Source organism: Poecilia mexicana, unplaced genomic scaffold, assembly GCF_051168715.1.
Source record: "Poecilia mexicana isolate PSO_F unplaced genomic scaffold, ASM5116871v1 scaffold_20, whole genome shotgun sequence".
Classification (NCBI taxonomy): domain Eukaryota; kingdom Metazoa; phylum Chordata; class Actinopteri; order Cyprinodontiformes; family Poeciliidae; genus Poecilia; species Poecilia mexicana.
The window spans coordinates 9,200,533-9,220,646 of NW_028263389.1; the positions used below are offsets into that span (position 1 = coordinate 9,200,533).

Consider the following 20,114-nt stretch of genomic DNA (forward strand, 5'->3'; position numbering starts at 1 on the left):
GATGGGATTATGTTCATCTCCCAGATAAAGCTGGTGAAATGAGAGGTGTCAGGAACGCAAAATGCTTTAGACGCATTAGTTTGAATGTACCCAGCACAAAGACTCAATTCAATTTTTTTTAAGAGCATAGTGAAATAGATTCCCAACACCCCCTTGTAATTTTCTCCTTGTCTAACACCTTATTAGTTTGCTTACGTAAGCTCAATACAACATAAGAGGCATTAAAGGAGAGAAGTGCGTTCTCTAAATGGTGCGGCGAAGGGAAGGGATCCCAGTAATTGAGGCTGTAATAGACAGAGTTCAGTGAAATGGGGTTTCTTCTGACTGCCTTCCTCTGTGGACCTTTCTGTGAGGTTTCAAGATTCAAACCGCCCTCCCAGCTTGTGCAGCCAATTTGTTTTCTCAGATAAAAGTAAATAAGCTGAGCGCAATTTAATTGTGCCCCATTATCCCACCCTCCAGTCACGGTGGAAAACAAAACCCACACAGTGCTCCGCGGAGACCAGGCTTTTGGAAGGAATCAAATTAGGATAGGCCGTAAGTACGTGTGTGTGTGCGTGTGTGTGCCGGTACTTATTTTTACTCTCATTTGTGCCTGAGAAAGAAAATAGTCTGAAGAGCTGCAGGTGAGAATTTTCCCGTGCGGGAGCAGCCCACTGATTCAAACTTGTAAACACGCTAACATGAATCGCAGTCCTTTAGTGACAGGGCAGCTCTGCTCGCGTCCAGCAGGAAGCCAGAACTTTTCGCTACTTTTAACAGGAGACATTTCCAGTAAAACGCACTGTAGCAGAAGTCATTGTTCTCCTCTTGGCTTTGCCTGTTGCGTTGCTCTCTCTGTGAGCTCAGATACAGTCCTCCTGTGAGCGGAAAGAGAGAGGGGAAACAGGCCGATCTTTTATTTTCTGGATGCAGAGAAACCAATTTGAGGGGCTGAAATTATTCTCATCAATAGCACCAGCTGCAGCCTTCAAGCTAATTAGAAACTTCATTGGTACAGCAATAACAAGTTAATTACGTTGCAGGGATATTAAAGTCGTGTATTCCCCTCCCTCCATCACCCTCTCTGTTCTCACATTTCTATAGATGGAGTAGTTCTAAACGGCCTGCCTGTTTTCTACCCGGCTCAGAGAGAAAGGCTTTAAGTTCATACACACGACGCGTGAAGAAGCGTAACACTAATACGTTAATGCTAACACTGCATGTACATGTATTCACCATTATGAAGAGTACTGCTTCTTTTATTTCAACTGTGAACAGAACCAAAGTATGCCGTTAAACTTGCAGATTATAAAACATTTTTAGTTGATTTGTGGTTGTTGTTTAATTCGTTGCTTAAACCCTTGTTAGGCACCCAGGATTAATTGTCTTCGTCGTTCCAGCATGTTGTCAGACCGCTCTTTGATCAGGACCACGGGGATTTCAAATGCACCGTGAAGGAGCCTTTTCATTTCCTAACCGATATCCTTTCTTAAGAGCATTTGCTGCTTGCGTCTAAACGCACCATCAGTGTCAGCCGGCAGGCAGTAAGAAAAAAAAAAACACTTTGTGCATGGCACAGGTATCGATGAAACAGCACTATTTGACAGCCTTGGAATGAGACCAGGGCATCTTTCTGGCAAGGTCTGATTGTATATATTCCCTTTCCTGGCATGGTTGACTAAAAATCAATGTAAGTGATTATCTTTATTCCATCATGAATCTTTTGTCCTGATGGAAACTGATCCCTTGCATGATATCAGTGTCCTGGGGGACAAGCCGTCTCTTAAATGTTTAATTGAGTAAACGTTGTGAATCATTTGCTCTAGAGTTTGAAGTCCTGTGAGGTAAAACTAACAGAGCGTCTTTGGGAGGGGGGGGGAAAAAACGCCTCTCAGCACAAAATCCTTTTTTAAATACTTTTGTTCTCCCGTCTCATGTAACACAAATGACTGTTCAGCTCACACTTTGCATTTTTAATTACTCGTATTATGTTTGGGTTTCTCTGTGATCAGGTCCACGGCATTACAAATATCAGCTCATAAAGAGTCATCATTTACACTCGGAGCTACGTCTACTCAGCGCCTACGGAAAGTATTCACCCCCTTGGGGTGAATACTTTCACCCCAAGGGGGTGATATACATTAATGTTAGTAGAGAATTCTTCCTCACTTGTTTTTCTTTGTTTTTTTCACAATTATCAACTGCAAAACACACAATAAATTAATAAGTTAACACACAAGCAGTCTGCAAATGCTTTACAGTAGTAGCAATAACAGTGGTTTTCTTAAAAAAAAACAAAAAAAAAAAACAAAGATCATTATCAGTACAGTACGTCATCGGTCTGACAGTAGATCTGAGCATTGTTTTCAGTCTCGAACTGCCAGGCTGTCACTGAACATAACTCAAAATGGGTGTTTTTCATTTTTATTGCTTTTTCAAATCAATCATGATCAACAAAATGTTTCTTTCTTGACAAAAAAAAAGTATTTGACTGTTGTCAAAAAAAGACAAATTATGTTGATAATGGTGGTTTTGCTAAAACAATAGAATAAAACATCCAAGGGGGTGAAAACGTTTTGGTACCATGGTTTCTGTGTGACCATTTATTCTACTGTGGTTTTGCACTACACTGACAATTGAGGACAAGAATGCAAAGTCTTGCTTAGACGTGTCTGATGTGAGCTGTTTTATATCTGAATTGAGGTTTGAATAGTATGTATTTGCAGGGAGTTCAGAGAAGAAAAAAAAGTTTGGTGGGATTTTTCAGAGGAAAAAATACACTGTGAATGATATCTATAATTATTTGATAAATAAATTGTAGACTAAAACCCTTGCAAAATGTATATTTTCCCTTAACATTTAACTATATGTATTGACATCTGGAAGCCACAGGAGGGAGCTGTTGAGCTGTGTATAATCCTTGTTTTCAGTTCAGTGCCTCACATTAACCATCTTTTAATCATTTGGTCTTTTTTTGTGCTCTCCTTAATGTGTCGATGCATGTTTCAGTGGGGGACCTTTTCCAGACTTTCTGAAAAATGTTTTTGACTCTGACGTCTCACTCGCTGCTCGTTGCGTCTCCTTCTCGTTCCAGCTGGATCATTACCCGCCTGTGAACTACAAACTTCCAGATGCCTCAGACATTCAATTCGACCTGGTTAAGACGCTGTTCTTAGGAAAAGTCTACGGTGAGTAGCTTGCCACTTTTAACTTGTTTTCTTTTGTTTGTAGAACTGGTTATGGTGGACATGTTTTATTTCCAACTGCCTAGAAAGCTGAAGGAATATGACTCTTGAGGATAGTCGCTTATTAGTTGTCACAATTAATCATGAAATCCCCAGTGCAGATTTTCATTGAATCAACTAAATTCATGTGGGTTGCACTGCATAATAATTAGTATTTTTTATCAAAACAACAGCAAAAACAAACTATGAGAAATCCCCAGATGTCTTGCAATGTTCTTTGAGGGCCAAGAAACCACCTTTCTCAAGCAATTAAATAGTTAAAAGTAAAAAGGTACCATAAATTAATGGGTAATTCAAACCTCTTTGCTGTTAATGTTTGTGTATGTATATTGCTGTCTTTCCATGTTAATTCCTCCTGATAATGCAGCAAATCACTTTCCCTACAGGGATGAGTAGAGCTAGCTAGCTATTTAGCGAGGTATCTCCCATAATCCCTCCATCATACTCCCATTACGCACTATCAACACAACATCTGTGCTATGGGGGAAAACAAAACCAAGGTCACCCTTCATCTCAAAGCAGCATGAAGATATTCGTCTACTTTGTAAGATATAACTCTAAATATCAATATAGTCCACATACTGAAAAGTAACCCTTAACATAGAAAGAAAACCAGAAGGATAATATTAAGGATAAGACGGGGGGCTGGGGGGATGCTGTCATGAGAAAGACAGAAGAGGAGAGCTGCAAGGACAAAAGCTTGTATGTCTGCATCTCATCGGATCTGTTCCATTTCTGTGTCTGAACCACAAAGACAAGAGAGGCTGTCAGACAGTTCAGCTATCAGGTTCTCTGTTTCAGAGCGAGAGAGAGACCCCGTGCTTGGTACGCTGCACACACACTTTGATCACTGTGACATCTCTGCCTTCCCTTTTTTGCAGTCTGATTGCAGGATGGGATAAGCTGGCTTCAATAACAATGGAGCATTTCACATAAGATGACTGAGAGTCAGAGGTGTGTGCACCAGTACCCAGAGTGTTCATTATCATTAACGAGCAATAAACCATTCTCAGGTCATCAACTGTTCTGCAAAGCGATTTTCCGTCCAATAGTAATTATACATAAACCCCTCCTGAAGAGCTGCTTATTTATTCATTGTTAAACTGATGTAATAAGAGCAATGCTAACATTCCTGTTGATCAAGTGTTGGATTTTCCTTCTTTCGAGGCGCATTTATTTTCTTCTGAGTCATTCTTGGATGCGATCAACTGAAAGCTCACATAATGATGTATAAGACTTTTAGCACAATTTACATCAATCCTTTTCATCTTTGTAAACCCAAAGTGTAAAAAGATTTATGGCTTCCATTCTACTACCTGTACAGATTTCTATTCATAATCTCTTTACTATGTGTGTGCTTCTGTAACTGTTCCACTTCAGCATTCTACACACAGGCACCTTAATGTATTCACAATTTTTTTTCTTCTTTTTTTTTTCTTCCTTACCGTGTCCTTTTCAATTTGAGCCCTTCTTAACTGAAGTGTTGTATCTGTGCATGTTTAAGGTCAAGAAATATGCAAAAGAAGCTGAAAAGAAAAGAACAAGCAAGAAGCAGCTGAGCAGTTGCAGAAAAGTGATTTTATGTTTACAGCATTGAACCCAGGCAAAGTTCAATAGTCACACAAGAGTGGTGCTTGTTTCCAGAGTGAATTGAACTACTTTTGAAATTTTACGCCAGAATAGAATAGAATAGAATAGAATAGAATAGAATGCATTGATTCCCAAGGGGAAATTGCTAATATAATTTTAGGTCAAAACAGAAGAACCATTTTTGTTGGAAAAAGAGAAATACTTATTTTACCCATTTACTTTCAGAAATCAAGCCCACTTTACTTTTGCAGAAGACCTTTGGGGAAAGTAAGAGTAAGAATCAGAGAATTGTTTTCTAATGATAATTTGCCAAAGTTGTGGTGATCATTATTCCATGAATGGATTGCTTTTGTAACTTTATTATAATGAATATCCTGTAACAGTAAACTGCTAGTGTTCATGTGCACATGAGGGTAATTTCATCCTTCCCTCCCTGTTTGATGTTTAACCTTGGTGTCAGGGAGAAAGCCCATGTGCCCCGTCTCTCCTCTGTCTTGGTCTGTTTTTGCACAGTTAATGCATAAATCAAGTCATTCAACTAACCTTTATGACTGGAGCCAAAGGCAGGTCCATGCAACATGAAACATGGCGGTTTTTGTTTTGAAGCCTTGCTTAAAGGCCCATGTTAGGATCAGGGTGCCTGACTGGAGGTAGAGTACTGAAGGTGTATTCATCCATCTTCCATCTTTAGCTTTTTGTGGTATTTATGTATCATCAATGCAAAAGTTGACTGAAAGTTTGCCAATTCTTTTTTTGCAAAATTCCTTAAGCTCAAGCAGATTGGATGGAGAGTGTCTGTGAACATTATTGTCATTATTAAGTCTTTCCACCGATTCCCAGTTTAGTTGGTTCATTCTGCTACCTGAATTAAAACCAGGTGCCGCTATCTCCAGTCTACAAACGCCAGTGTCCTACATGTTATACCTCTTCAACATGTCATCAACTTCTGCAGAGGATTGGCAGCAAATTATCCACTTGATTACGATTCCTTGAACCAGGAGAACATTTAAATCTTGCAGAACAGCTGCTTTTGAGAGCTGATGTTGGGATAGCTTTTCAGATCTAAGCTATCCCATTTTATCGTTAGTTATATGATTAAGATAATTCTCCTAATGGAAAGCTGAAGGAAGATGACTCTTGAGGATAGTCGCTTATTAGTTTGTCACAATTAATCATGAAATCCCCAGTGCAGATTTTCATTGAATCAACTAAATTCAACCTCTGTAACTTTATTCCTGCTGTTCCTTTGTCTGCATGATGCCCTAATACCTTCACAAAACAGTTGTTTTTACGCTGAAAATGACCAGGTTTTCAGATTTTATTGTAAAAAAAAAAAAAGAATTTTTTTGACTTTCTGCTTTACAGTTATTGACTGATCACTAAAATGCACTGGATATTGTGGCTGTAACGGGAAATATGTGGAAAAAGCTCAAGCTGTATGAGTAATTTCGTGAGACCTATATGTGGTAGATGTCAGTCTGTGGATTGGTGTTGGTTCAACGCGGATCTCTGCACCCACCTGGAATAGATGAGGGAGATGAGTCATGCCGCAGCCGGAGCAACAGAATCACATTCCTGTCTTCTGCGCTATAAATCTGTTGGGTCTCTCTCTTTCGGTGTGCGTCAGATAGAAGGAATAAATTCAAAGAAGAAACGAACTGAAGGAAAAGCATCATTAGAGACAGACGACTATAGCCCTCAGGGTAAATGCCATGTACTGTACATTAGCACCACACTAAAATTAAATTTATCTGTTTTATTTCCACATATTTTTCCCTTTCTACAGATACCGCTAAAGAAAAACGCATGTCTGTAAGCAAATCTGCTAGTTTAAGACTGAATGTTTAGAAGAGCTAAATGCAACACTTTTATTTAGGGACTGTTCAAATCTTTGATATTTATTTGATCATCCTTACTGTATTTTACTTCAGTTCTATTAGGAAGCCAAGATAACTTAAGAGAAAGTGCTCTATATGGCAGTATAAACAAAGCTGTTAGCGCAGAAATACACCGCTCATGGTCAGAAACGACCAAATCAGAGCCACTCTCAATCATGCTCATGCACGCGCTGCTCACACCTTCCCTCTGCTCTCCGCTGTACTTCAGCTCCTCCACCCACAGCAGAGCCTGCCTTGAATGTGCAGGCTAGCTAGCAACGCCGCCGATGACGGCAGATAAATATTCTAAACAATAGGAAACATATGTCTCCTATTCTAAAACAGGAGATATAAAACATGAAATGTAAAATAACTATCAGAATTTCATATAGTGCAACATGTCTGACACTGACGGGGATCTGCTGCAGCCTCACAGTCAGTCAATAACAGGATTTAAACGTTGTTTTTTTGTCACAAAATGATAAAAAAAAATAAAATAAAATAAAAAAAACGGTGTTGGAAGCTTTTAGCCAGTCATCTAAATAATCCTCAGATGTTTAGGTCAAGTACTTCTTGGACTGTTGAAGTGCAGGAATCAAACCTCTTAGCCAGCAGCTGTTTGAAAAGTACTCAACTTCCTGAACAGCTGAAGCCTTGGCATTAACCTGTTCATAATATGTATTTATAGAAATGTTGCTCTTTTCAACAGTATGGAGCAGGACTATTATATGAATTCGTTCAGGTCTGTCCGTGTGTGCCTTAGAGCGGCGATTCACTCCCTCGGTGTTTAGACTCAAATCGACTGTGTTTCCTTTTCTTTTGAATAGCATGTCATGATTAAGTCCGATCAATTTCCTTCCTCCAGAGTAGCCTTTGACCGTCTCTGTTTTGTGTTGACCTTTGCATTGACAGCCACACAACATCCTGACTCCAGTCAAAGCTCTGATAAAACCCTGGTGTTAGATCAAGCTGATATCACAAATTTCCCTTCCTTTTCTGTCTCCGATTGGCAGCTTGATTACCTCTGTAACATCAATCTGTCCTTTGTGCTCAGACGGCTGTTTTGTGTGTACGTCTCCATACGTCTCGAAAGAATGACGTCATCACCAAAAAGCCACGAGTTGGATCTGGGATCGGGGAATCCTGATCCGGGCCACATCGGATCCTGGATCCGGGTTTTCTCCAGCCAGCGTCTGGGAGTGGGGGTGGGACTGCACTGCAGAGAAAAGGGAGGGATAGAGAGAGGTAAAAAAAAAAGAGGGAAAAAAACAGTGAGAAAAGGAGATGCTTGTCAGTGTGTTGCTGTTTCCACATGAGCCACATAACAGAGAGAGAGAGAACATCTGAAAGAAGAAGAGAAGAAGGTTTGGTGCACAAACTCTTCACAGACACAAGTCTGTGTAGGTAACTGTGGTGAATGCATGCCTGTGTGTCCTCTGCTCGCGTTGCTGCTGCGTTTGCATGTGTGTGCCAAGGTTGCGGCAGGTCACTGAGTCATCTCGGTGAAAACTGAACCTCCAATCTGTAGCTGAAGCAGAGAGTTTCATCCCATCCTCTTTTGCCGCATTTGTTGTACTCATGGGTGGGAATGTTTTTCTTTCTTTCTTTCTTTTTTTACCGGTTTACTTGCTAGATGAACAGGATTATGGGAATTTATGTGTCTGTGCGAGTTCCCTGCAGTCACTTGTGTAGGTGTGTGTGTGAGAATCTGATCCGAAAAGAGCCACCGTAGACGGTGTGACAACGTCAACGTGTCTGTGTTGGTTTTTAATTGGTTTGGCGTGTTAACAAAATTAGCATCCTGGTCAAGGAGGATGCTGGAGGTGGCGCTGAAGAGCATACCTGTGTGTGTTTGTGTGAATGCATGAATCCATTGTGGGTGTGTTCTCTCTGGTTGAGTGGGGAAAGCTGCAGGTATATTTGCTGTGCTTAAAACCGATCCTCATCAATCGTCACATCACGCTTTTCTAAGCAAACATTTATGTGACACCGCCTCCTGTTGTGTAGCTTTAGCTTAATTCAGACAAAAGACAGCTTTGTTTTTTTATGTGACTTAACATCTAAAGCTAAAAAGTTACATTGTTGTCCTAATGCTGCAATTAGGACAATTTCAATTTACTGCAAAACATAAAGAACTTTTTTTATTTATTTATTTTGCCAATTTATGATTTTTTTTAAATCACTTTTAAATGTTTGAAGAAAGCAAATGATTCTAAGCTATTTATTCAATCTTGCCTCTATCCATTTTCCCATTTTTCCATCTGTTTATGTACTGCAGTGAAGATGCTTGTCTTCACCTCTCAGTAGAACATCTGCGTGTTTGTGCATGATCCAGATCTACTGGAGGGCGTGGTGGACTGACCCACATTGATATTCTTTTCACGCACCTCTAAACGCATCACGCTTCTCCATTACCTCGCACCAGCAACAATGTCTCCTCTCCCTCGTCCACCCCTCAATCAGCTTCTATTTGTCGCCATGGGAACCATTTGATTCCCCCTCTCTCCTCACTGTTTCTCTCCAACTCTTTTGTCCTTCACACTTTCTCCGCTTTGTTTTCCACCCACCTTTCCTCTTATAATGCCCGTTCCTTCTGAACCTTGGAGCCACACCCACCCTCTGAGCCAGTTCTGCCTGTCACTTCTCCTTCCCCTGTTTTATTCATCCAACTTACACACACACACACACACACACACACACACACTCACTAACACCCCATAACTACCAATTGTGTTTCTTTCTGCACCTCCTTTTTTGAATTATTCATGCAAACTGACTCACCGTCTTTGAGGGTGCAGTCGACTCTTTTCAGCGAAGCTTCTGCCGTGTATTAACGTGCGTTTGGTCGAGATGGATTAACGAAGGGTCACATATGGTCACACGCGAGCGAAGGACCTATAAATCAAACATGATGCTGCTTTTCATCCTGGCTAAATGAAGCAGTCCATTCTGTCTTCAAATTATAACCAGTGTGTGTGTGTGTGTGTGTGGAAGAGCTGCTTGCTTTGTGTTTTTGCCCATGTTTTATTGATTAGTGTAGAAAGCTGCGTAGACACTGCTAACACAGGCTATGACCAAGCTTTGCAAACAGGAGATCAGTTTGTGGTTAGTGTTAAATCACTTGTAGGTGTTTGTAGATTAGTGTGCTGAGAGCCGGGACAAGGCAAAAGATTAATGAAAAGAAACAAGAAATCTAAGCATGTTAGATTTTTTGCTTCAGTGGCCTCATGTATAATGCATACTTATGGATAAGTACGTGCGTACCTTTCAATTTTCAATGCCTTGGATTGAGCTGTAATAATTTTTTCTTGTAAAGATACTGATTATTTGTTACCAAAATCCACCAAGCTTTTTGAAACTATTTAAGATGCTTGTGAATAAATATCCAAGAATTTCTTCAAATGTTACTGTAGTTTAAAGCTGCTAATCCAAACTTTAAAGTAGTACACTATCTCCAGTTGGGTGTCACTTATTTTAAGTTTCTACCTAAAAATGAGAACAAAAGGGTTTGAAAAAAATAATCTATTTTTCTGAACGACTATAGCTAATGAGTCAGCCTCTTAATGCAGAGTCATACAAGTGGATCTGGATAAATCTGGAGTCCAGGTGGACAAAGAGAGACACAGAAGTAGCAACAATGAACGAGTCTGACTGGAATCAAAGACGCACGTTTATCGCCTTGTTTTTTGGTTGCATAATTATTTTGTCATTTCATCTTTAAAGTTGTAGCAGGCTTTTTTCTGTTTTCCATTGGTGTTCACCTGGAGTAGAGATCCAGTCTATGTAGTTTCTCTAGCAAGAATGCAAGAATTTCTTGGGTTCTGTTTGCAGTTTGGTTCAGAGTTCTGAGGAGCAGAACCTCCAACATGTGCCAGATGAAAACAGCAACTGCTTTTCTGGAGATACCATTTTTGTGTCCACTGAAGGAAGAAATTGTGTGACACCCAGTCTGGGTCATTGAGAGGTGACCACCAGTCCCAAAGCAACTTATCATTGCATCAAAATGTATTACGTAGCCTCAATTGCTACATTTAACAATCAACAATTTATGGGACTTTATCATTTTCAACTTTCTGCCAGCCAAGAAGGTTCTGAAAGGTTATAATGTAACCCTTTTTTCTGTAGAAGTTTATTTTTCCTTCTTGGACTAGTAATTGTAGTTTTCTGTTGAATTCACTTTTGCCATATCTACTCTGTCTAAGCTTCTCAGACTGAGCCTCTTTGCAAGTTCAGCTCATAAAATGTAAGATTAGAGTTGATCCCCTGCTCCTCCCTTTCTATACAATGCATTATAAAATCTGCCACGTCCTTTGTTTGCTTTCTGACTTGCACTTTCCGGTAGTTTCCCGTGTGTATTGAAAATGTCATTGTGTGCAAAGGAGCCCAGTTGCAATCCCAGCAGAGAAGCGCGTTAGTATTCACACACAGGGCCCCGCAGTGATCAGCACATGTTCAAGCATACAGAAGAGAAGCATGTTCTGCACTTTAAAGATGGCTGGTACCAGTAAATCTGTCCGCTGTCCTGCTGTTTGGCACCTGCTGCTCTCCTCTTGTGTGTGTGTGTGTGTGTGTGTGTGTGTGTGTGTGTGTGTGGGGGGGTGTGTGTGTGTGTGTGTGTGTGCGTGTGCGTGTGTGTGTGTGTGTCTATCCACTCTTGTTGTGCACCTCATGCAAATTCCCAAACCTTTTCAACTTTTTCCACATTTGGTCATACTTCAACGCATTTTATTTGGATTAGATGAGATCGAGAGCCACTGTTTGACTTGTGTCTCGCCATAAAAATTGCTTTACTCATATTAATGTGTGTATTACATTCAAAATGCATAGCCATTGTGCAGACACACAGAGAAAAGATTAAATACAGAGAAACCATGTGCGTGGCATGAAAATTAAGGCATAATACACAGACAGGGTGAAGTTTGTAGATCCAGGCACAGCTTGGATTGGACTCATCAAAATGAAATGGAGTTAGAATTATATTATCAACCATGTCCAGATACTCAGAATCCCATCATCCAGATTCATTAACGACGAGCGTGGTTGCACATGGAGGAGTCCTGTTAGTCATCATGAGGTCATAGCGTTCTCTGTGATTATCCAAACATTTCCTTCTGGGTGTGTCCGAGGCCATGCAGCAGCAACAGACAAATTATTTCATTTAAAAAATTAAATCCCCCACTTAAATGTTGTATTATTCAGCGTCAAAGGGGGATGGCTTTGGAATCAGCAAGTTTAAAGTTTGCTATCCGAAACCATGTGTCGGAGAATCTTATTTCTTTCGTTTCATACAGTGCTGAGTTAACTAAGACAATTTAACAAGCTCCTCTTCTCCGTCATTTATCTCTGCATAGAAACTGGACCCATAGACCCCGTCCTCATCGAGAGATACAACAGCCCGGGTTTCATCGGCTGCCTGTCCCGCGTGCAGTTCAACGGAGTCGCGCCCCTCAAGTCTGCTCTGAGAAAAGCCGCAGACGCCCAGGCCGACAGCCACCCTGCGTCTGCCTCTCCTGTGTCCTACCAGGGCAAACTCGTGCAATCTAACTGCGGGGCTTCGCCTCTCACCATCCCACCAATGTCGGCCGCACCGAATCCCTGGCCTCTGGACAACACCGGTCGGTACTTCTAGAATAAAACTCTCTCCTGTAAACGTTCTCTCATATGAGGAGCTTTTTGTGGTCGACATTCCAACTTCTGAAATGTGCACAAGCAATATATCCTATAATTAGGCGAGATTAAAGTAACAAAACGTCCTTTCATGCTACAAGCCTAACATACAAATCATTATCAAGATACGTCTTGAGCTGAAATTATGTATTTAATCGTGTAAGAACTTTAGAAATGAACCATGATAATCGTCTTACACGACAACAATTGCTTGCATTCATGAAAGGATTTGCAAAGAGGTTTATTTATACCTCTACCAGCAAGAATTTTTATTATTTTTTTTTTATGTTTTGTATTTAGTTTCAACTCCACATTTCAATTTGTCTTGCTGGGAATTTGTTATAAATCAACTCCAGTCTTGCATAAATGTGAAGAAGGAAAAAAATGTATGATTTTGAAATGGCTTTACAGACGGATGTTTCACACGGTTGTACCCATCCCCATTTACTCTGTCGCCCATAAATAAATTTCAGTGGAACTAATTTCATTGAGAAGTTACCTAATTTAGAAATAAGGTCTACCTCTTTATTCTCAGCAAGTCAGAATATTAATGAATAAACTGCATCATAAAGACAAGAAACACAGAAAATTCAGAAATAAATCTTACAAGAATTCAAGGATAGCATTAATTAAAGAGACAGTAAAAAAAAAACAGAAATTTGTGTTTTTCCTTTGCTTTTACAAGCTGGTCTAGACTTGCTGTACGTTACACTTTTTTTGTTGATGCTTTTTCCTGTCCCTTTTCTCTTCGCTGTGCAGATGCAGAGACTCCCCTAAATGAAGAGCGAGTCATTCCTGATGGAGTTAACAGGGACTCGGCCATCATTGGAGGTGTGCCACCGCTACTTATGTTTAGTGTATGAACACTGCTAAAACAGTATATGCGGAGAAAGAGTTGTCATAGTTCAACCTGATATAAAAAGATCTGGAAACAATGTCTCACTTGTTCTGGTCAGAAGCTTTGTTTTGGGTGTCATGTCTCATTTTGTAATAGAAAATAAAATAAAATAGTAAATGAAAGGGATTTACACTTTGAAATAGCAGTTTTCAAAAAAAATTTATTTAGGCAGATTTTGGTTAAAAATGCATATTAAGTCAGATCAATGACATGTTTTGCGTAATTATTTTTGATCTCCACATGATGATTCATATGCAGTAATCATAATACCCTGCAGTAAAAATGTGTAAAAGCATGAAATAAATTCTTATTTTAGTAGCATGGACTAAAATGTAAACTGAGAATTCACTTCATTATCTGGTCAATGCCATTTTTAAAATAAATGCAAGAAAAACAAATGAAATCTATACCTGACATTAATATTTTGATTAGAGATTTTGGGACCTTCTTATTCATAATCCATGACTTTCTGTTTCCCTGGGGTATAAATTTGGTGTGACACCAGTGCACATTTTGTTTTAGCCACTAGGCTAGTGCATGGTAATTAGGATAAGTGGGATGGGGAAAAAATTCAGGTGGATCCAGCTTGCAACAAATGATGTGGGAATGTGGCGGAGAACGTGCTGAAGTAAAGAGACCACAGGAGTGGAAACCGAAATCTGGTAAATAATTTTAAGCATCAATGCTTGCTATGTGCCAAGAAATGTGGATGGCACTGAAAACGTAGGCGGCGGACCAATGAAAACTTTGAAGTGAGGCAGCAGACGGGACTAAAAACTCAGTACATTCGACGTGCTATCTCTCTCTTCCACAGGGATCATCGCAGTGGTGATCTTCACCATCCTGTGTACGCTGGTGTTCCTGATCCGCTACATGTTCCGTCACAAAGGCACCTACCACACCAACGAGGCCAAGGGCAGCGGGGAGTCGGCCACAGAGTCGGCCGACACGGCCATCATCGGCACCGACAACCCAGAAACTATCGACGAATCAAAGAAGGAATGGTTCATTTAACGGGCTGACGATGGGACTCGGGACAGAGCAGGCAAAATGCGAGACCATCGTTGCTCACAGATGGAGGAAGATTAATCAAGTGACCGACCACTGGCGATAAAGAGGAGTGACTGTTCACAAGGACAACAAACTCCCTGAGAAGATGAGGGTCGTGGGGAAATTTCTGTTCCTTTTTTTTTTTTATATATATATCCAGAGTATTAGAAAAAGAAAAGTCGGACGCTTATCCTGAGGAGTACAGCTGTAAAAGACTATACATGTATATACTAACCAGCTTATCCTTCTTTGTATCGTGCTTGGGAGTTTTCAGGAGTCCTTTGAATACTGTGTATGACAAATAATTACACTTACTGGGTGGTGTAATAGCAAAGATTTATTGTCAGTCCTTGTTTGGTTTTGATTTTATATTTAAACAGAAATCTTATATAAGAAATGATCAATTCAACATGCCAAACATTTTTTTGTTTTTTATCTTTTTCTTTTCTTTTTTTTTCCGTTTTTCAAGCTGTAGTCGCACCAGTCTGTCAACACTCGCATTCATCCAGCGGAGCACATCCTGTAACCTGGTGACATAAGAGTTTATCATGAATGCCAAAAGTCTCTTTGTAAATATATTTTGTGTCAGTTTTCCTGAAAAGATTTATTTAGAGTCCAAAATGCCAATGAGAAATGTCATATCTATATTACAGTAATATATCTGTCCATTATATTATATATGTGTAAAATACAGAGTTTTATGTTTAGGTCTCTTATGACTTTCGATTGTACGGGACGCTCCCTCCTGCGGCGGCGCAGAGAGGGGTTTCTCAGAGCATGATGGCAAATCATGATTTTTCCACCGATGGTTTAGCTCATCATCATGGCAGCTTTCTTTGAGTTTATGAGTGAAACCAAGAGCCTTTACTCATTCGGACGCGAGCGGTCAGTTTGTTTCTTTGCCAAACACTTTGGTCTTATTTTCAAAGTTTGCGGATATCATTTGGCGTTGAAGGTTTTCTTTGCATTCTTTTTCATGTTAAATGGAGCCATTTCTAACGTGTGCATGTACGCAGTGTGTGTAGGTCAAATGCTGAACAAAGTGCCAGAGGAGGCAGCTTCACAGTTTTTCTTTATGCACTTGGCTCCGAGCGTTGAAGGAGCCTGAAGCAGCATGAATTTAAAGTAAAAACTCCGAACACCACCAGGGATGAAGTTAGGATGGTAATTGGCTTACGAATCTGCTGTGCCTTTAAGGTGTTGAGCCATATCGCCTTTTCTTCTGTTACTTAGACCCATAACAAAAACTTGACTGATGCTGCATGAAATCTATTCAGGTTTTCTTTTGCTTCCTTCGTAAGATGGTGCTCTTCAGTTTCGCACAAAATGCAAACTCCAGCCAGTTTTTCCCAGCCCATCAAGTATGTCAGCGACGGTAAGAAAGTTAAGCACCCAAATGGAGAGACGGAAATGAAATGAAGTAGGTTGCGAACTGATGACTGTGTAATATCAAGTGGGAAAGGTGTTGGTGGTCTTATGCTGTCGGCCCGGATATAAGCAGCAGTTCAGTCCGGATCAGAGTCACATGGCTGGTCTCGAAGTTTGTTTTAAAGAATCAATTATCAGTGTAGAATCAAGTTTGTCTCAACTCAGGATGGTTTAGATGCGAAATGTATCACAAAACAAATCAAGATTGCATTAACCTCTTTCCAGTTTGAACTGCTGCATATTCTAATTAGCAATTGAAAACTTGATTGGAGTGCAACCTTCTGCCCCCCTGACACAGTGATTCCCCTGGGCAAAGAGCCATATCACCCAGATCAGAAACAGCTACTGCATACTGCCTTTGTATTGCGTCCTGTGGTAAGTGAGACCAGAGTTGCAGACTTGTATTATTTCAGCAGTAGTGCCATCTGGTGGCTGTTCTAAATGTGCCATAAATTTGCAAACCGAATCCAGTACATAGTCGTCATCGGCATACAAATCGATCCATTCCATCTGTGTGCTTAACTTTTTTTTTTTTTTAATCTGCTTTAGGAAAAGCTGTGCAGAATTATATATAAGGAGCAACTGCATGGATGTGCTGCCTACAAACGACATCTATCCTCTGAGACGCACACAATCTGCAAAACAAAGTTCTGTTTCTAACTTTGCTTCTTTTGTCCTGTCAGCGATGTTTACCTGTTCCACGTGTTTCAACTGAAACAAGCTGCCAACTGTGTTTTTATTTTTTATTTCAATTTGTCTTTATTGTTTTGTTTTGTTTTTCATATGTGTCAGTTTGGTTAAAGAGCTCCCACTCACGTGAATGATTTTATTCCGGCCCATCGACATCGCCTCAGGGTTGTACGCAGATCACTTCATCGGAGACGTATTGGCAGCTGAGGAGCTCGGCTCGCCTTCGTCTGAGGCCTCAAAGCAAACTTTTCAACATCGCATCCTTCTCACGTATCGTCTGTGTTTTCCTTTTTCTAATTATATTACTCGGAGTCCAAATAAACATGCACGCACACCCTCTTCTTGTGGTTTAACCATAACGTCGATGATTATCAGTGCTGACAGACTAAACCATAATGCATTTGTTCAGCTTTCAGTTCTGTTGAGTACAATAAAGAGTGTTTGATCAATAAAACCCTTTTTTTTTTTTTTCCAACTTATCACTGTCTACTTAAAGCTTTCATCTCACTGCTATCCACCCCTGGATGTTGTGTTGCGCATGTTTGAGAGTAGAGTATGATGCTGTGGTTTTTATTAAGAATTTAAGATTAAATTCAGAAATGGTCTCTTTCAGAGATAAGTCTCTTTAAGAGTTTACTTGGTTGCGTGTTTAATACCATCGTCTTGCTCTGAAATCAACATGTCATCTTCAACTTTTCATCAAATATGACTTCAAACATTTTTGCAGAAATGTGTGGGTGGTAGCTTTAAAATCAGAGGACGTAAAGATATGAAAATATGGAGCTTGAGGAAACGGCTGTCAGTCAGCAAGATCTCTGTACACCTACACAGAATCTCATCTCAACAGTTTGTGGCTATATTTCCAAATACAATAAATGTAAACCACTGCTCAGATTACTGCATTATTGACCACTAATTGGTTTCCTCTCTAGAGTATGCATGAGCCTTTGTTTTCTTTTGTTTTCAGATGGGAAGTATTGCAGCGAGTGGGTATTTTTCTGAAAAGTTCTTGGCTGCCACCTTGTGGGCACGCTGTGTAGCTGCAGTCACATAGTGCTGTGTAAAAAGCAATGAATCCATTTATATTTTCCAGGGGTTAATGGAATGGTTGCAAATGTGTGGGGTTTTTTTAAATGAAAGTTCATATAAATAAAGGCCACACAATGAGGCATGTTTTTTTCATAAAAAGAAGTGACAGTCTGCATACCAAAATATTATATATTATTTATGTGTAGTTTTAGGAAACGATTGAAGTAGCGGGGTTCAGTTACTGTTTCAGTAGAGCTGGCTTAAAGTATAAGCAAACTTTCCAACTACTTGGTGTCAAGTTGCAGTTGCAGAGAAGCCAAATCTATAGAGAGGCTGTGGACAAAATAAATACTTTAATAAATTAATGTTATTTTATCACTAGTAGTATATTCACTATTTTTCAGTAGTGTTCAGGGACAATTGCCATAATAGATTTTCTAAATTTCTAAAACGGTACACTTGGTCAGGAAAAGAAATTACCTTTGTCTTCAGAAGAACAAGAAAACCAACAGTAGATTACGTTTGTGTTTGGTTTTTAGTTTGCTGCTCTTCTACCTATTTAAAATATACAACTTCCCCATTTAAAATGTATATTTATTTTTGCTTGAACATTTTTTAATTATGATCTCGATGCCACCACCAAGTCTGGTAAATACAGAATCCTGTGTTTTGTGTGACTTGAACCAGTTTGCTTAACTACTCTTTTTGCTGTTTGTATAACAGGACATAGCTGACTGATTACTGTCAGCTTCATGCTCAGCTTTGTTTCATTTGTGTATATATATATATATATATTATTTATATATATATATATATATATATATATATATATATATATATATATATATAAAACTAGGTTGTATATACACGTTTTAGTAAATTTAATTACTTCTACACAGTGATGTTTGCAAATTACATATATTTTTAAATCAGACAGAAAAGAACAGCGTGAAACAATACGGGGGTGAATTTGTTTTCAGATTTTAATGTGTGTTTAGACAAAAAAAAACCCTCTAAATTCTGAAAAAGTTGTTTTAATGATTTTATTGGCTTTAAACTATTTTTTTAATGAAAGAAAAATACAAAACAATCCTTTCATTGGTCTAGATTCAGACATGTGTAAGCCACTGTGAATACTTTATTGTTCCACTCTAATGTTGCTGTTAAAGCACAGTAGAAAAAAAAAAAACCAACTGAGCTAGGATCAGCTCCTCTTTGGCATGCAGCGAGAAACAGAATTAAAAGCTCTACATTCATAGTCTGAGGTGCAGCTTTGTGACGCAGCAGGTGACACAGTCGGGGGGGAGGAGAAGATGCCTTTGAGATGGAAACCCTGGACTTCAGAGACGAGGAGATGAAGATCGACGTTTTACTGTGGCGCGGGGGCTACTGTGGCTTCAGGGCACTCGCCTGTAATAACACATATGAGCACATATATGAACACTGAATCAGTTTTAGTGTACATTTGGTGATGGATGATGATGAGTTTTGGGGTGACAACGTACTGTTCGGCGGGAAAATAACAATGTTTTCAGCAAGGACGCCAGTGTCCAGAGAGAACTGAGTGAACTTCTGCTGCAGGTCATCGCTGATCTCAGAACTGCGGCCTACAAGCACAACAGTTTTATTTCATCTCAATATAATCCTTATTTAAACCCTTTCAGCAGGCCTGGTCCTTGTTGGTGATAAAAACCTACTGTAGAGCTTGTTGAGGATCTCTGAAACTCCGTCTTTTGTCTTGATGGTGTGGACCACAGCGTAGTTGTCGTACACGATGTCAACAAAGCGCATGTCGTTGTCGTTGTTCCAGGCTGGGAAGAGCAGGAAAGCGTTAGATTGCCGTGAAGACGTCCTTCGTTTGTCTGTGCGGTCGCCACTCACCCTGGCTGTGGAAGGTGAAGCGTCCGGGAGTGTCTGTTTTCTTCGCCATGTGAGTCATCCTCCAGCAGGTCCCATCAGCACTACTCAGAGACCCACAAAGTTATCTTCCAGTACAAACAGGATTCTGTCTAAAACAATGCATTATCCACTTACTTCAGTGTGGCATAAGAGAGATCCAGGTCTCCAATATCAGTGGGCACCATCGTGGCAGTACCCATCTTCATTGTGGCTTTACGATTCACAAACCACTGAGCATTGGTTGCAAAGCCAGCCATGTACCACTTTCCTGCAACCTAAAGAAAGCACAGAAAGAGGTGATTTTTTTTTTCTAGCCAGCCTACACTAAGTGATTTCAAATGTGCATACATGGCATCATTTTTATATTTGTGCCTGAGAAGAAACTTTTTTTTTTTAAATCTCTCTCTCCCTGCACAGTTGTAACATTTACACATTTAATTTTTTTTTTTATTAGGTTGTAACTCTTTTTTTTTCTCACCTTCTCCAGGCTGAAGTCTGGTACAGGCATAATGTTGGCGCATGCAGCCAGCACGCAGGTGAGGGCGGTCAGCATTCTCAGCACTGTGGTCGTCATGGTTCCTCCAGCTCAGAGCGACTCTCTCAGGCAAGGGGTCAGGAGCGTCGGGGATACTGAAAGGGAGCCTTCTGAGTCTTCTTATAGCCTACTGCAGCATCCTACCTCCCCTCATGTCTCCTCCCATCAGCTCTCTTCCCTCTGCCCCCTGGCTTGAGCATTGAAAAAAAAAAACCCTCTGGATC

General features: G+C 40.0%; 2 protein-coding genes across 2 annotated transcripts in view; one reads left to right on the forward strand and one right to left on the reverse strand.

Moving 5' to 3' along the window:
* LOC106906772 (contactin-associated protein-like 2) overlaps window positions 1-16,881 on the forward strand; it is a 32,105-nt gene extending 15,224 nt beyond the window's left edge. Inside the window, exons 5-8 of the mRNA XM_088001419.1 lie at window positions 3,077-3,170; window positions 12,046-12,309; window positions 13,121-13,192; window positions 14,074-16,881. Coding sequence (XP_087857545.1) covers window positions 3,077-3,170; window positions 12,046-12,309; window positions 13,121-13,192; window positions 14,074-14,273 — 630 coding nt within the window. The 3' untranslated portion in view covers window positions 14,274-16,881. The remainder of the gene's footprint in view (window positions 1-3,076; window positions 3,171-12,045; window positions 12,310-13,120; window positions 13,193-14,073) is intronic.
* Window positions 16,882-18,485: 1,604 nt separating this feature from the next.
* ptgdsb.1 (prostaglandin D2 synthase b, tandem duplicate 1) lies at window positions 18,486-20,052 on the reverse strand. The gene is made up of 6 exons (XM_014990325.2): window positions 19,834-20,052; window positions 19,491-19,630; window positions 19,338-19,417; window positions 19,154-19,267; window positions 18,962-19,063; window positions 18,486-18,866 (listed from the first exon to the last, which is right to left on the reverse strand). Exons 1-6 carry the CDS (start codon window positions 19,927-19,929, stop codon window positions 18,826-18,828), a joined length of 573 nt encoding a protein of 190 aa, XP_014845811.1. The 5' UTR covers window positions 19,930-20,052; the 3' UTR covers window positions 18,486-18,825.
* Between the last annotated feature and the right edge of the window lie 62 nt (window positions 20,053-20,114).

Coding starts and splice junctions, on each gene's coding strand:
- ptgdsb.1 (XM_014990325.2), bottom strand. CDS start 19,929: ATGACGACCACAGTGCTGAGAATGCTGACCGCCCTCACCTGCGTGCTG. Junction 19,631..19,833: donor CAGACTTCAGCCTGGAGAAG/GTGAGAAAAAAA, acceptor TGCTTTCTTTAG/GTTGCAGGAAAGTGGTACAT. Junction 19,268..19,337: donor CTTCACCTTCCACAGCCAGG/GTGAGTGGCGAC, acceptor TGCTCTTCCCAG/CCTGGAACAACGACAACGAC.